This window comes from Manis pentadactyla, chromosome 9 (genome assembly GCF_030020395.1).
Source record: "Manis pentadactyla isolate mManPen7 chromosome 9, mManPen7.hap1, whole genome shotgun sequence".
NCBI lineage: Eukaryota > Metazoa > Chordata > Mammalia > Pholidota > Manidae > Manis > Manis pentadactyla.
This window is the reverse complement of record NC_080027.1, coordinates 123,528,582-123,542,864: the sequence shown is the minus strand read 5'-3', so window position 1 is coordinate 123,542,864 and position 14,283 is coordinate 123,528,582. Positions and strand designations below refer to the sequence as shown.

Here is a 14,283-nt window from a genome sequence, read left to right as displayed (position 1 = left end):
GGGGGCAGGTCTGACACTGTCTGGCTCTGGCCTTTTCTAGACACTTCAGTTAGTGACGTTAATTACGGCTTTGTGAGCATGGGGTTCTCCAAAGGGAGCCCGTCTCCAGCCTGCCGCCCGCCCTGCCGCCCGGCCAGTCTGACACGAGTCCCTGGCCTGTGAGCCTGTGTCTATGTTCTCACCTCTGCCCAGCTGCAAGATGAGAGGCGCTGTGAAAGTGCAAATTATTAGCAGTTTCGTGTTCTTCATCCCTTTTTTATTGTGGCAAAATATACAATAACAAAATTTACCATTTTAACCATTTCTAATTGTGCAGTTCTGTGGCACTAAGTATATCCACGGTGTACAACCATTAGTGCCGTCCATCTCCAGAACTTTTCATCCTCCCTAACCGAAAAACTGCGTACCCACTAAATAACAACTCTACCCTCGCCCCTCTCCGTAGCCCCTGGTAACCTTGATTCTGCTTTCTGTCCCTATGAGTTTAACTATCCCAAGTACCTCATGTCAGTGGAGTCATGACGTACTTGTCCTTTTGTGCCTGGCTAATTCCACGTAGCATGTTTTCATGGTTCAGCCATGTTGAAACATGTATCAGAATTTCCTTTTTAAGGCTGATAAGATTCCATTGTATATATTTATACCACATTTTGTTTATTCATTTGTCCCTCCATGGACACGTGGGTCATTTCCACTGTTTGGCAATTATGAATAATGTGCTGTATAAACATAGGTGGACAATATTTCAAGACCCTGCTTTCACTTCTTTGGGGTGTAGACCCAGAGGTGAACTGCTGGGTCATGTGGCAGTTTTCTCTTTAATTTTTTGAGGAACCTCCGTATTGTTTCCCATGAGGCTGCACCATTTTACTTCCCACCAGCAGCTGTGCGCATCCTTGCTGACACCTCTTTCTTCCTTGCTTCTTGCTTCCTTTCTTTCTGTCACAGCCAGTCATAGGTGGTCTTCACTGTGGTTCTCCATCTTTCTACGGGGAAGTCAAAGCCCTGAGAAAGGCTGAGGCATACCCTCTGTGCTGCAGAAGCAGTCAGGCCTTGGGCTCAGGCTTCCGCGTGCCCGTCTTCGCCTCCATCCTTAGCCCCTTCTCCCTTGACTGGTCTGTCCCCGGCCCATCAAGAGGGCCTCATGCTGTCCACAGACTGTCAGGGTCGTTTCCTTGCCATCCGTCCACAGGAGCAGGATGGCTGTGACCCACCAGAGGAGGGTGACCTTGGACGTAAGGATGAAATTTCAGTAATAGTAGGTTTGAAGAGTTGAATCTTCTCAACCATGGGCATTGGGTAAAATAAACGTATGGGGCAGCCATAGGGGAGAAGATGTGCCGTCACTCCAAATGGCTTTATAAAGAAATACTTAATGATTTCCAGTTGTTAGTAACATAAAAACTTCCCTAGGTACAGTGTTAAGTATGTGTTGGCAGCAGGGTGGGTGGGGAAGTAGTATAAAAACTTGCTTATGAGCTCAATGATGAGAAAGAAAACCATATAGAAAAAAGAATTTAAAATATGCCAAACTATTATGAGTAGCTACCTCTGGATTGATGGGAAGTGAGTGATTAATTTTTCTGTATTTTATTCTAATTTGGGGGGGATTTTCTACAATGAGGCACATTCCTTTTATATTCTGAAAAAAACTGATAAGAAAATAAGAATGAGTGCCACTGTTCATCAGATGGACCTGTTGCAGGGGCCTGTGGAGGAAGTGCATCACTCTGCGTGGTGCTGCTGCGGGTCAGGCCTGAGAAGCGGCCGTCAGGAGTAGAGGCATGAGGCTAAGTGGCTGGAAGGGTGGCCAGAACCCAGGGGAGGAGTGGTGCCTGGAAGGGAGGTCGGGGCTGGGGCAGCCTGGGCCTCTGGAATGCTGCCCCTAATTCACTTGGAAGCCACTGTGGTAGGACCCTGGCTTTGAATCACCTTATCTCTGCAAATGCTGTGGGTCGGCCACCCTGAGCTCTTGCCTGCTTTGACCTGGTCTCCTGGCGTGGCTGGGAGGAGTAAGCAAGGCCTGCAGCCTGTGAAACCAGGGTTTTCTCAGCCCCAGGCTTGCCTTTGACTTCTCTTGTCTGAACCCGGACCTGCCTGGGTTCCTTGCGCACCCCCATCGTGGGAGCTGCCCTGGCCCCGGTTGGAGGTGGAGAGCAGGTGGCTCAGGATCCAGGGGATGGCTCTCTTTGGCTCTTAGGACCTCAGGCCAGTGGAAGAGAAACCAGTACAATCCAGAGCTTAAAAGATGGGACTTAAAAGCCAGTTTCTGGGTTCAGCCTCTTGGTCACCACTCACTGGCTGTGACCTTGGGCAGTTGCTTAGCCTCCTTAAGTCTCTTGTGTCCTCATTGGTAAAACAGAGATGATAGCAGCTATTTCACAGGGCTATTGAAAGAATTGAGAGAGTTGATCCCCTGTAGATGACACTTAGCATCTTGTGTGCTCGATTCCTGTTCTGATGCTACACTACCAGGGCTCAGATCACCTCAGGTGCCTCAGTCTGGCCACCTGCAAAACGGAGGTAATAATACCGTCTACCCCAGGTGGCTATTGTGAAGATTAAGTAAGTTAATATAAGTAAAAGTGATTTGGATAGAGGTTGGCACACTGAAAATGCCCAGCAAACGTTAGCTGTGATCCGAGGGGGTCTTCAGCTGATACACACCAGTGTGGCAACTGCTTGTCTGTCTGTCATCTGCCAACTCTTTGATGGTCCCAAGGGTCCCATCTGATTGGTTAGTGCCCACACTTGTTAGATCTTTTGAATGCTACTGTTACTATTTCGTGATTATTAGCGTTGTGGGCTCCAGATGTCAAGAGCGCTCCCGGAGTCACACCTCATCCCACCCCGTTCCTAGATCTGCCTTTTTGGTTGAGGGGGCCTGCCTGCATTTCCCAAGGTGTGCTGGCGCTGGAGGGTGGGTCCCAGGCCCACCTAGGGGTAGGTGGCCCCTGTGGTGTGATGAGCACTTTAGATGAAATCGAGACTAACTACGTACTGCTCTCCCCCCCCTGGCTTCTCTGTCCTTTTGAAGTGCAGCCGGAGCCAAGAAAAAAAAGCCACCCGTAAGCAAAGCGGACCGTGAAAATAACAGAAAGAAAGAGGAAATCTTGCTTTTGCGGCAGGCTTGGCTGCCTATGGGGTAGATAATGGGAGAGGAAATGCAGCCTTTGCAGAGAAAAAGAACAGGACACTTTGTTCGCTGGAAGAATGAAGGCAGCCCGAGCAAGAGCTGCTGAATCGGGGCTTCCGACGAGTGAGCCGTCGGGGGGGAGATGGTGGTGATCGGGCTGTACAGGGCGCAGGTGGTGTCCCGCCCAGAGCCTCCTGGGGCAGGGGGGTTGTGGGAGGGGGAGGCGGGGGGCAGCAGACCTGAGCGGGGACTCGGGGGAGGCCAGTGCGCGCCGGTGCAGCCATGGCCCCTGGCCGCCGGGACTGCCTCTGCCATCGCCTGCTTTCCCTTTTAAGCTGGGGAGCTACGTGCTCGAACCCCTCTGGAAGCCCCCAGACCTTGTCTCACGGTGTATCTTTTGTGTGCCTTAGGGAGGTACATCCCAGGGAGGAGAGGATGAGGCCAAGGTGGATTTGCTGACTATTTGCCGACTTGGTGGGTTCAAGGCTGTGTTCCTGTCAGTGCTGCCTGGTGGCCAGCATTGACTGACTCTTCTTCTTCTCTCGTACCAACTACCCATCTCCATTGCGGACCCATTTCTCCCATCCCTGCAGTGGATGGCTGAGGCAGGAAGCAAGAGAGGAAGTGGGGAGAGTCAGATTCCTTTCCTGAGCCCTCGGGGACCGCAGGCTGGGATGTGAAAGTGTCCTTTTGGGCCGGGGCTGCGGGCTCACGGACGTGTGGAGGCTGACGTTTGAAATGCCTTTCAGAAAGGCCTTCGAAACTCAGGCTGGTTTGGGGCTGAGAGCAGAGGTCCCCTGGAAGCACATTCATTCATTCATCAACCACAGCGATTCTGCTCTGTCCCAGGCATTGTGCTATTTTATGTACAGTACTTACTAATTCTCTTAACAGCCATGAGAAGTAGGTACTGTTAGCCGTCTTTACAGATAAAGAGGTGCAAAGAGGTTAGGTCTCAAGCATTCCCTGGGCTCTTACTTAGAGCGGTGTGGAACCGGCTGACTCCCCACTTGGCCACCCTTCAGCCCCCAGCACTGGATTGCAATGGTGATACCCCTTCGGTGTTCACAGCTGTGTGTCCGGCTCCGGGCTTTACCTGTACTGCCTTGTGTACTTCTTGCAGCCACACTATCGGATATGCATTACTAGTCCCACGTGTAGGTAAAGTTGTCGGCTTACAGAGGTGAACAGGTTGGCCTGTCCATGTCACTAGTAACAGGGTGCCGGGGTCTGAGCCAACCCTGCACGTCCCCAGAGCCTCCATGTCACTGTGTGCCGCGAGAGCTCAGTCTGCACGGCTTAGATTGGTTGCCAAGCAGAAGCCAAATGTGCCCAGCCCATGCCAGGCCTGGGAGGAAGGATGTGGCAAAGATGACCCTTTTCCAGCCTGCTGTGTCAACATGGCTGTTGTCCCTCTGTGCCCGCTTGTCCTTCTGCCCCTCTTGGGCCCCAGAGGAAACGAGGGAGCTCGTGAGTTCTACAGAGCTTTTCTGTCACCAGCCTGGGCAGGGGAGGCACGGCAGCTCAGCCAGATACGCAGTGGTGCTGAGTCTGTGGGGTTCCCTTGGCAAATTCGGGTCCTCTCGGCCTGTCTTCACGGGGGTGGGGGGGGCCTTGGTGCCTGACTAAGCATAGGCTCCCAGCAGGGGAGATTCCAGGCTGACGTTCCTGATGGGACATTCAGACAACCTAAGTGGGGTGGTGACACAGCCCCAAAGAGTGGGAGAGACCTACAGGGAGCAGGTGGAGGAGGGGGACGTGAGCTGTTGTTTTCCAGATGGGGGTCTTCTGGGTGTTTGGCCACGAGGGGGTCAGGGAGGCCTCCCCAGGGGTATTGGGGAGGGTTCAGGGAGCAAACTTGTTTTGCTTTTGACAAACTTGACATTCAGTGTTCTCAGTTATTCAACAAGATAGTTATTTCTTCCCTTTTAGAGATAGAGAAATAGAACCCCCACCCCCCACCCCCAACGCTCCTCCATTGTCACATAGCTAGGAGTATACCAGTGGGGCCGGGCTTCAAACCACAAAGGGGTGGGAACAAAGCCTATTTTCTTTTTGCCATGCCAGGATACCTCCCAGCAATGCCAGGGGGCCACGCCCATCTGCCTGCGGAGAAGCTGCAGGCTACGGAGGGGGCCATGCCAGGGAGGAAGGCGGGGGTGTCCTTCCTGGCGCTCTGGGGGTTGGAAGGGAGAGATCCCCTCTTGCACACGGTCTGTCCCTCCCTCCTCCCCTGAGCGCTTATATTCTGGGCCAGACTCTTCCAGTAAGCTTTACCTTCTAATCACAAAGCAGGTATCAGAGTCCTTACTTTTACATGTGAAGAAACTGAGGTTTTGAGAGGTTGAGTTTTCTCCCCAAGGTCCTAATGTGGCCTTGGTTTCTTTTGACTAATTCTTTGGCCATGACTCAAGTCAAAAGCAACTAGAATCCTGTCCGTGGTGAGGACAGTGGCAGGTCTGTCCTTGCTGGGTGGGATCCGTGATCTGGGGTAGAGGGTGCGTGGCCAGGGCGCCAGGTGACACAGGAGAAGACAGTGCTTTGGGCCTTAGTGAGGGTTTTGGGTTCAGGGGCCACCGGTGCTGGCCCTGGGGGGGAGAGGGAGTGCGTGGCATGCCCCTCACTCAGTGCTCTGTCCTTGAGTTTTTGCCCTTTGTGCTTTCCTTATTGTGGTTAATGTTTGTGGCTGTCGCAAAAGGGAGGCCTTTGACTGGGTATGACAGCCCCAGCTGCACCATTTCTGCCGTGCTGGCCTTGGGCTGAGCCCTGTGCGTGCAGAAGACCAGACCCACTGGGCCTGTGCAGGACAGAGGCTTGCACTGGTCCCTGGGAGACATGGACACGTCATGCGGCTGCCTCCTGGCCCTGTGTGGGGGTGCTGGAGAAGGCATCAGGTTCTGAGGCAGGCGGGCCCCCAGAGAAGGGACTCCTGAAGACCCTGGTACCTCTTCTCGGTTTTATCCCAGCCACTGGGGAGCCTTGCTAGCGCTCCCAAGCTGTCCTCTCTCCCCCTGGACTCTCCCCCTGGACTGGGCGAAGACTCAGTGCCTCAGCACCTGCCAGGGACATCACAGCCACCGTCCCACCTCGGTGCCGGAGATGGGGGGAGGCTGTCCCTCCTGCAGGCTGGAGGGCAGGAGCTCGGGGGTTCACGGAGCCGCCATCAGCTGGTGTTGGCTGCTCTGCCGGGTGAACACCACCTCGGCCAGCCCAGAACAGCCCAAGGACTGGGGCTGCTGGCTGTGGCGGCCTCCTGGGCTGAGCTAGACCAGGCCCTGAATCTGTTACCCACCAAGGCCCATGGAGGCTGGAGAGAAGGGGCCTCTCAGGAAAGCTTGCCCCAAGCCCTTAGCCGGCGCAGCTCCCAGTTCTGAGTAAACAGCAGAGATAGGATCGGGCGTAGCCAGGAAGGGTGGCAGGGTGCGGCCTGGGAGAAGAATGGCAGGATGTGGCACTGGGGCACAGTTCTGGGCACCCACGCCTTGGGCTATTGTTTAGGGCTGCCTGGGGCTCTCAACTCTCTGGGGCTCTGAGAGGAAGTGACATTCCCCTGGGACTCAGGCCCTGCCCCACCCCTACTGTGTGGATCTCTCCCCTAGATGCCCCTTGGCACCCCCCGCTCAGGGCCAGCTTGGGAGTGGGAGCCTGCAGTAGGGGTTGGTGTGTGCATGGTGGGAAAATGCAGTCACCGGCTGCCCTCCGAGGGTCTGCTGTCTGTTCAGTCTGTCTTCCTGTACCCTTGGGTTTGAGTCACCCGTCATGCTCCGATGACTGGAATTTATCTCTATCTTTATCTGCATCTAGATATTTGGGAGGGGGGCTTTCGTTGTGGAGGGAGGAAGGGCTCAGTGAAAACTCCTTTGATTCCAGTCCAGCTGGGCTGGTCGTTGGTCGATTGGGGGAGGAAGTGGCTGGTGATTTGTTTGGGGTAGAAAGGGGCCCCGTGTGTGTGTGGGCCTGAGTGGGGGTCGGAGGGGCTGGGAAAGGGTTGGTTGTGGGGAGGAGAAAAGGGAGAGGATCTTCACCTGCAGTTCGCTCTGTCACAGAAGAGCTGTGTGCTCTGAGCCAGTGGCCCTCCTGGGGGGCAGGCGCTTCTCTGTGCCCCGTCCTGGGAACAGGATTCGGGGGCCCCAGCGCCTCTCAGCACCTGTTCAGAGACTCAAGGCTCTGGCATCAAGGCTGAGGATGGCTGGAGCCCTCTCCCCCTAGGGGCATTCACCTCCTACCGACGCTCAGGTGAGACGAGGCCTAGAAGGCAGGCAGCAGAGGACCGGGGTGGGGGTGGGTGCCCAAGAAGGGCAGCTGTTAGGCAGACCAGGGATGCTGTTCGGTGTCCCAGCTGGTGGGAGGTAATCCGAAGCAGTACTGCCTAAATAAGCCCTGTGAACTTGACCTCTCCAGGCTTCAGTTCCTCCATTTTAAAAATATGAGTATTGCTGAGTAAGAGGGAAGAGACTGGTATAGAGGAGCACGTCCACCCACCCGAGTGGAGGCTGACTAGAGTGTCCTGTGGCCTCAGGGCCTTTGACCAGGACCTCATAACTTTGCTGGGCTGCTTTGACTGACGGGCCTCTGGAGAGAGGGGCAGGCGTGGCTTCTGGCCTTAGAACCTCCTGAGAAACTGGATGATTGAAGCATGGAGCGGACTCTGTAAGGAAGGTAAAGGAATTTGAGGCATTTAGTCTCTGGAAAAGAAGAGACTTAGCGGAAGGCTCCGACAGGGTCTTGAAATCCGAAAGGTATGGAGAATGTTACTTGTCCCAGGGTAACAGCAAAAGGAAACGGACTTGCTTTGCTGCTGGGGTGACTCAGGTCACTCGCAGGAGGAGCTTGGGTGCAGGGAGGAGGCCGCTGAGGGTAACTGATGTGAAATGAACTGCAGGGAGCAGCATCTGTAGTGATGGTCGTACAGACGGTCCCCTACTTAAGATGGTTTGACTCAGGATTTTTCAGCTTTAAAATGGTGCAGAAGTGAGACCCAAATTACTAGAAACCACATGTTGAAATCAGAATGTGGATCTTTTCCCAGGCAGACACATAGTCCGACCCTCTCTTGTGACCCTGGGCAGGGCAGCGAGCCGCGGCTCCCGTCAGCCACATGGTTGACGGTGGGCACCTGACATGTAGCCATTCTGGCTTTCACCTGCAGTTCAGTGTTCAATAAACTCCATGAGACATTCAGCACTTCATTATAAAATAGGCCTTGTGTTAGATGATTTTGCCTAACTGCAGGCTAATGTAAGTGTTCGGAGCATGTATAAGGCAGGCTAGGTTAGGCGTAGTAAATACATTTTCGACCTAAGGATATTTTCAATTCACAGTATTTATTGGGACATAACCCCATCGTAAGGAGAGGAAGGTCTGTAGTTGTCAATTAGTAACAGCCAGGCGGCCTCACGCTATGCTGCGGAACTATGTTATGCTCTCTGACCATTGTACACATATGTGCTGGGCACCTGCTATGCTCCAGGCTCAGTGCTGGATTCTGGGGCTACGGTGTAGAGTAAAACCACATATATTTCCACAGTGCCCCGGGTCGGGTTGAGTAAGTTCTCAGGCTACTGCGTGAGTCAGAAATAAATTAAGCAGGTGAAGATAATCTTTATCAACCGTGATAAGTACTTTAAAGGCCAAATTCAGGCTGCTGGGAGAATGTAAAACAAGTGCATCTTTTAGCATCTGGAGTATTAATGGAAGGCTCAGCCTTTCATACTGGGTTCTCTTATTCCCATCTTATTGAGGAGGAAACAGGTTCAGAGAGGTTAAGTTACTTGTTCAAGATTGTACAGCAGTAAATTGGGCAGAGTTGGGATTAAAATGTACCCAGGTCTGCTTGGTGCCAGATACTTTTCTCTTAACCACCTGACTCTTCATGGGCACCTGTGCAGTATAGGTTCTTGTACCCATTCTGTGGATGAGGACACAGAGGCTCAGAGTGAATTAACTTGGCCTAAGGTCACACAAGGCAGCTGTGTTGGCAGGGCAGGAATTTGAATCCAGGTGGTTGAATTCAAAAGCCTGTGAGTTTTCCAATCCCTGTACCGTTGACCCCTGCCCCCACCCCAGGTACCCTCCTTTTTGCAGACAGAACCTTCAGGTGTGAAGCCGCCCGTGCAGGGACACCCAGCTGCGGAACAGCAGAGCAGGGACTGTGTATCCACTCCAAGCCCCACCTCGTTCTTTCCTCTCTCCTTACTGAGTCTATCACGTGGGGCTTTCGCTGCACGCTCTGGGAAAAGAGAGGCGAGGTGGTGAGGGTCCAGAGCCCAGCACTCATGCTCTGCAGAGAGGCTTTCCTCTCTGCGGGCCTCAAGGCTGTGCAAGGGCAGGGAAGGCAAGCTGCTCTTCTCCAGCAGGCCTGTGTGTTCGTGGAGGGCGAGAGGGAGGCAGGCAGGGTAGTGCCCAAGGACCCTCTCCTATGGTGAGTCCCAGGAAGGAGACCAGCAGGCCGGGGCTGTTGCTTCTCCATCAACAAATGGGTCCAGAGGGGACGGACTGAGCCAGTGCCCAAAACTGAATGATACACCTGTGGGAGTTATCAATACACCCGGCAGGGCTGTCTGGTGGGCACCCCACCCTGGTGAACAGACGGACGCCTCCGAGTCAGCTTGGCTGGTCACCAGGAGCCATTTTCTTGGTTACCAGGCACTGTGCAGAGAGGCCAGGACGAGCTATTGGGAGCCCCGGGAGGCAGGCTTCCCAGTGTACAGGTACCGCACGGAGCCCGGCCGGGGGTGCTCCTGGGGACGCCGTGTGAGTAGAGAAGCCCAAAGGGGGACGTCCTAGCGCGGTGCAGCGCTGCCCAAGAAATACGTGAGCCACGCGCGCAGTTGAAAATTTTCTGGTAGCCACGTTAAGAGATATAAAAATTAACTGGTGAAATTAATTTTAACAACTTATTTAACCCAGTGTATCCAGACTATTATAATTTCAACATGTCATCAGTGACCAATCATTAATAAAATATTTTACATTCCGTTTTTCCTGCTAAGCCTTGGAAACCGGGGTGTCTTCTACACCCAGGACATTTGCATCGGGACTGGCCGAGTTACAGGTGCTCAGTCGCTGCACGTGGTGAGTGGCTGTGCTCTCGGGCAGTGCGGTCGCAGAGTTCTTTAGGGCCGGTGGTCACCCCTGCCTCCCGCTCGGGATGGCGGGAAGGTCAGCATCCTGCCCTGGGGAGGTGGCAGCCCGATAGCTCGGAGGCCTCAAGGCCTTCCCAACCTGCTCCCCGAACCACGTGCCCGGCCGCTTGCTGGCATCCCTGCGCTGCAGCGGGAAGAAAGGCTTGGAGGTGGGAGCCGGAGGGCCGCAGAGCTGGGACTGGAGTCCAGAGCGAGGAGGTGACCCGGTGACCTGCGCAGGCCTGTGGCCACAGAGCCGTGGGTGTGGGACGAGGTAGCGCAGGGCCACGCCGGGGATCAGAAGCCCACAGGCCCGCATTGTCCGCCTGTCACACTTCCTTTGGCTTTATTGCCTTTGTCCAGCACCCTATTGTCTGGTTTCCTTTTGTCCCCCTTTCAGCACCGCTGCCTTTTATTTTCCAGCCAGCCTGGTTGTTTTCATTTCTTTTGTCTGAAGTTCCTGAGAGGAAGGTTTTATTTTCAGCGGTTTGATTAATTCACAGCTTGAGCCCGGGGTTTGTTTGTTATGTAATTGCTGCCCTCAGCCTCAGGATAATACCTCTCCCTGGCTTCCCCTCCCCCACGGCCGGCTCCCCCCCTCGGGGCCTGGCTCTGCGCCCCTCCCTGCACCCGGATGGGCTGAGCCGCCTGCTTCCTGGACGCTCTCCAGGTCCCTGGGCGGCGGGGAGCCCGACCGTGAAGCCCCAGGGTGAGCTGGCCGGGGTCCCGTCTCTCTCCTGGGCTGGTGTCCTTGGGGTCAGGTGTGCCCCTCGCCCTGCAGCACCCTGTCCTGGATCCCACGCCAGCCCCCAGGGCACCCTGCCCTTTAGAAGTGGTGGGAGAGTCTAGTCTGGACTGCTGTCGAGGGTGGCATCATATCAGATGCATCCCATTGAACCATCGTGCGTCTGCAGTTATTTAACGCTGTGCCTGGGCCCTTTGTATATGGCACATTGCGCCACCCATTATACGTTACAAGAAACCTTTTATTGTACAGAGTTGATGCAATATACAAACAGTATACACACCTGCAATTGAGTTTAAGGAATGTTTTACTATATCTGATTTTTGCCTTACACTCCCCCTCCTAAAAATTTAATGGCTGTGTAAAAAAAAAAACTTTTTAAATTGTACTTAACAGTGTTTCTTAAACTAGCATGAATCAGAATCACCTGGGGCACTTACTGAAACAGACCCCTGGCCCCGCCCACAGTGATTTGTGGGTGACCCATGACAGCGCCTCTCAAACAAGCACCTCTGGGTCCTTGTACTGCAACTAGTGGTTTAACAAAGGCACATCTGGGCTTCCTGGTACCATGGTTGGTGTTCTGGTTTGTTGTGAACACCATGTGAGTTTTATCACAACTGCCCATTTTACAGATGAGCAAACCGAGGTACGGAGAGGTTAAGTAACTTGCCCAAGGTCACTCAGCTGCTAGTCAAGTAGCCAAGGTAGGACCCAGGCATATTGGAATCTGTTGTGTGTGCCCATGGCTCTCATCTCAGTGACTTTGGATGGTGAGCAGGTGAGCTGTGGGCATCTGCTGCTCTGGCCCGAGCCTGGCATGACCCCTGGAAACTGCTCCCCGGGATCCTTTGATTGCTCACCTACTCCGGATGTCTTAGGTGCTGGGGAGGCAGCATGGGGGCCGCAGGTTACCCCAGGGATTGCAAATGCCAAGAGGGGCCAGGCTCAAAGCGGAGGTCACTACGAGCTAAATACAAGACAATACTTTCAAGCCATGCGTATCCCAGCCTGTTACTTATTTTCCCACTTCTGGTAGATACATGGACGTAAGAAATATTTCACTTGTATCTTGTCTCTATTACAAGGAAAAAAGAGAACAAATGTAGACATAGGGTTGCTTATACTTGGTTTCTCATTGCGGAGTGGTGAGGACTAAGGCACCTGGCCTGTCCGTAGGGGGCCTGCCGTTTGAGTTCAGCCAGTTGCCACAGGCCAACTTCAAGAGAAGTTCAAATCCATGTTTTTTATGTGATATTTTGTGATTTTTAAATGTTGGTAAATAATTACAGCTATTATTGTGTAATTACAAACACAAACATTCACAGAGACACATACATGTTTGTGTAAATTTGGCTTTTTTGGGCTCAGAAACAGCCAGCTTTCAACCTTGTGGATGGACCCATCAGCCCAGTTCCAACAGGCTGTGCCAAAGGTGGGGGGGCCCAGTCTTCTCTCAACCTTCCTATTAAAAAAAATTAAAATGAGGGATCAAAGAATCTTTCAAAATTTTTCACCGTGGGATGGAAATGCAAGTTAGAGTTTGTGCATGTCTGTTCTGGGCCGGGGAACGGGTGGGGGTGTGGAGGGCACTGCCCCTGGGGCTCGGGACTTACCTGCTCACCCTGTCTCTCCTCCCTCAGGATGTCCATGAGGAGCCCCGGCTCTGCCCAGCTGGCCCTGGAGGGCGTTGGCACCATGGTGAACTGTACTGTCAAGTCAGAGGGGAGGAAGGAGCCTTGCCAGGAGGCCCTCCAGGGCTCAGCCGCCGCAGCCGAACCCCAGCCTGGAGACCCAGCCCGGGCCCCTCAGGATGGTGCTGACCCCCCAGCTCCAGCCCAGGTGCCCAGCCCTTTCCCAGGGGCTCCTGGGTCAGTGTCCCCACCCACACCTGTGCTCTGTACCTGGCCTCTGCACTGAGCCAGGTGGGCACTTACCCCCTACCTGGGCATAGGGGCGGGCAGGAACATTCATCTCTGGGGCAAGACTTAGGTGAGTGGGGAAGGGGCTTCCAAGTTCAGCCAGGCCACCTGTCTGAGCGGGTCATGGACTCACTCGCATGATATTAAGTGCTCATGCACAGGGGTAGTCCTTACCCCCAAGGACTAGTTGGGGAGACGATATATATATACATACGCTCCAACTTTGGCTTAAAGGTAAATCTACCAGCTTTTTTACATGACGAGGAAATCAGCCTTACTGTCCAAGCCAGAGTTGAATCGCAGTTACAGACAATAGGTTGGGGTTCTCATCCTTCCAATGAAGGAGATAAACGACCCAAGCAGTAAGGATTCTTGTGGCTCTCAAAAATTCTGATTCCATGCAAGAGGCGTAAAAAGGGACCATGTGATTAAAAACCCAATGAGTGAACATGAGAGTTTTGGGTTTCTGAGGAAGGACCCAGCCTGAAGGAGCAGGGGGTGGGGAGGGGGTACTGATGGTGATTGAGGAGGACTTCCTGGAGGAGTAAGCTGGGCCTCCAAGAACAGAGAGGACTCAGATGAGAGGAAGAGAGAGGACAGTGTTAAGAAGGGGTAAGGGGGTCCCTGGGTGGAGCTGTGGGTGTTGGCAAGCGGGTGATAATTAGCAGCTGGCTTTGGGGCCCTGAGTCGGCAGTACAAGCCTCATTCACGTGCATTAACTCGCTTGATCCCAGCAGCTAGCCTGTGACAGGCAGGTATTAGCATTTCCATTTTCAGAAGAGGGGAGTCAGGTTCAGAGAAGTTGAGGGACTCATGTGGGATCAAGCACCTTGTGAGTCACTGTGCCTGGCCTGAAATCCCAGTCTCTTGCTTCCAGCCTTTTGTTCTTTTCACGTAGGGAAGGGGGGGCAGGGGGAGGGCCCTCCTGAGGGGCCAGGTGGAGCCTGGAATTCCCCAGGGTGCTCGTCCCTGGGGTACTCAGCTCCCCCTGCAGTCTGCCTCCCTTCTCCTGAGGGTGACAGTGACACTCAGTGTGTCTTGCAGGACTGCAGCTCGCCAGAGAGCGACGGGTCCCCAGGACCCAGGAGACCAGGAGGTCCTGCGGCTGCTTCTGGAAGCCAGGAGAAGCTGGACTTCCACCGGAACTTAAAAGAAGGTAAGATCTGCCCTAGTTGGAGGCAGGGACCTGCGCTGGAGGTTTAGGATGTTGCCTCTCATCCCCTTGGTGTTTTCCAGTTGTGCCGGCCATCGAGAAGCTGCTCTCCAGTGACTGGAAGGAGAGGTTTCTGGGAAGGAGTTCCGTAGAAACCAAAGATGTCAAAGGTAAAAAGCCCCTGGGGTGCCAGGGGGGCGTGG

General features: G+C 53.9%; 1 protein-coding gene across 5 annotated transcripts in view; it reads left to right on the top strand.

Moving 5' to 3' along the window:
• SOX13 (SRY-box transcription factor 13) overlaps nt 1–14,283 on the top strand; it is a 42,627-nt gene that overhangs the window by 18,724 nt on the left and 9,620 nt on the right. For 4 of the 5 annotated variants that reach the window (XM_057508089.1, XM_036909640.2, XM_057508090.1 and 1 more), the window contains 3 exons: nt 12,649–12,847; nt 13,972–14,083; nt 14,164–14,250. In XM_057508089.1, the coding sequence (XP_057364072.1) occupies nt 12,650–12,847; nt 13,972–14,083; nt 14,164–14,250 (397 nt within the window). In that variant the 5' untranslated portion in view covers nt 12,649. Of the gene's footprint in view, nt 1–7,348; nt 7,373–12,648; nt 12,848–13,971; nt 14,084–14,163; nt 14,251–14,283 lie in introns of those variants that run through there. The other variant, XM_057508092.1, reaches the window with a different exon arrangement.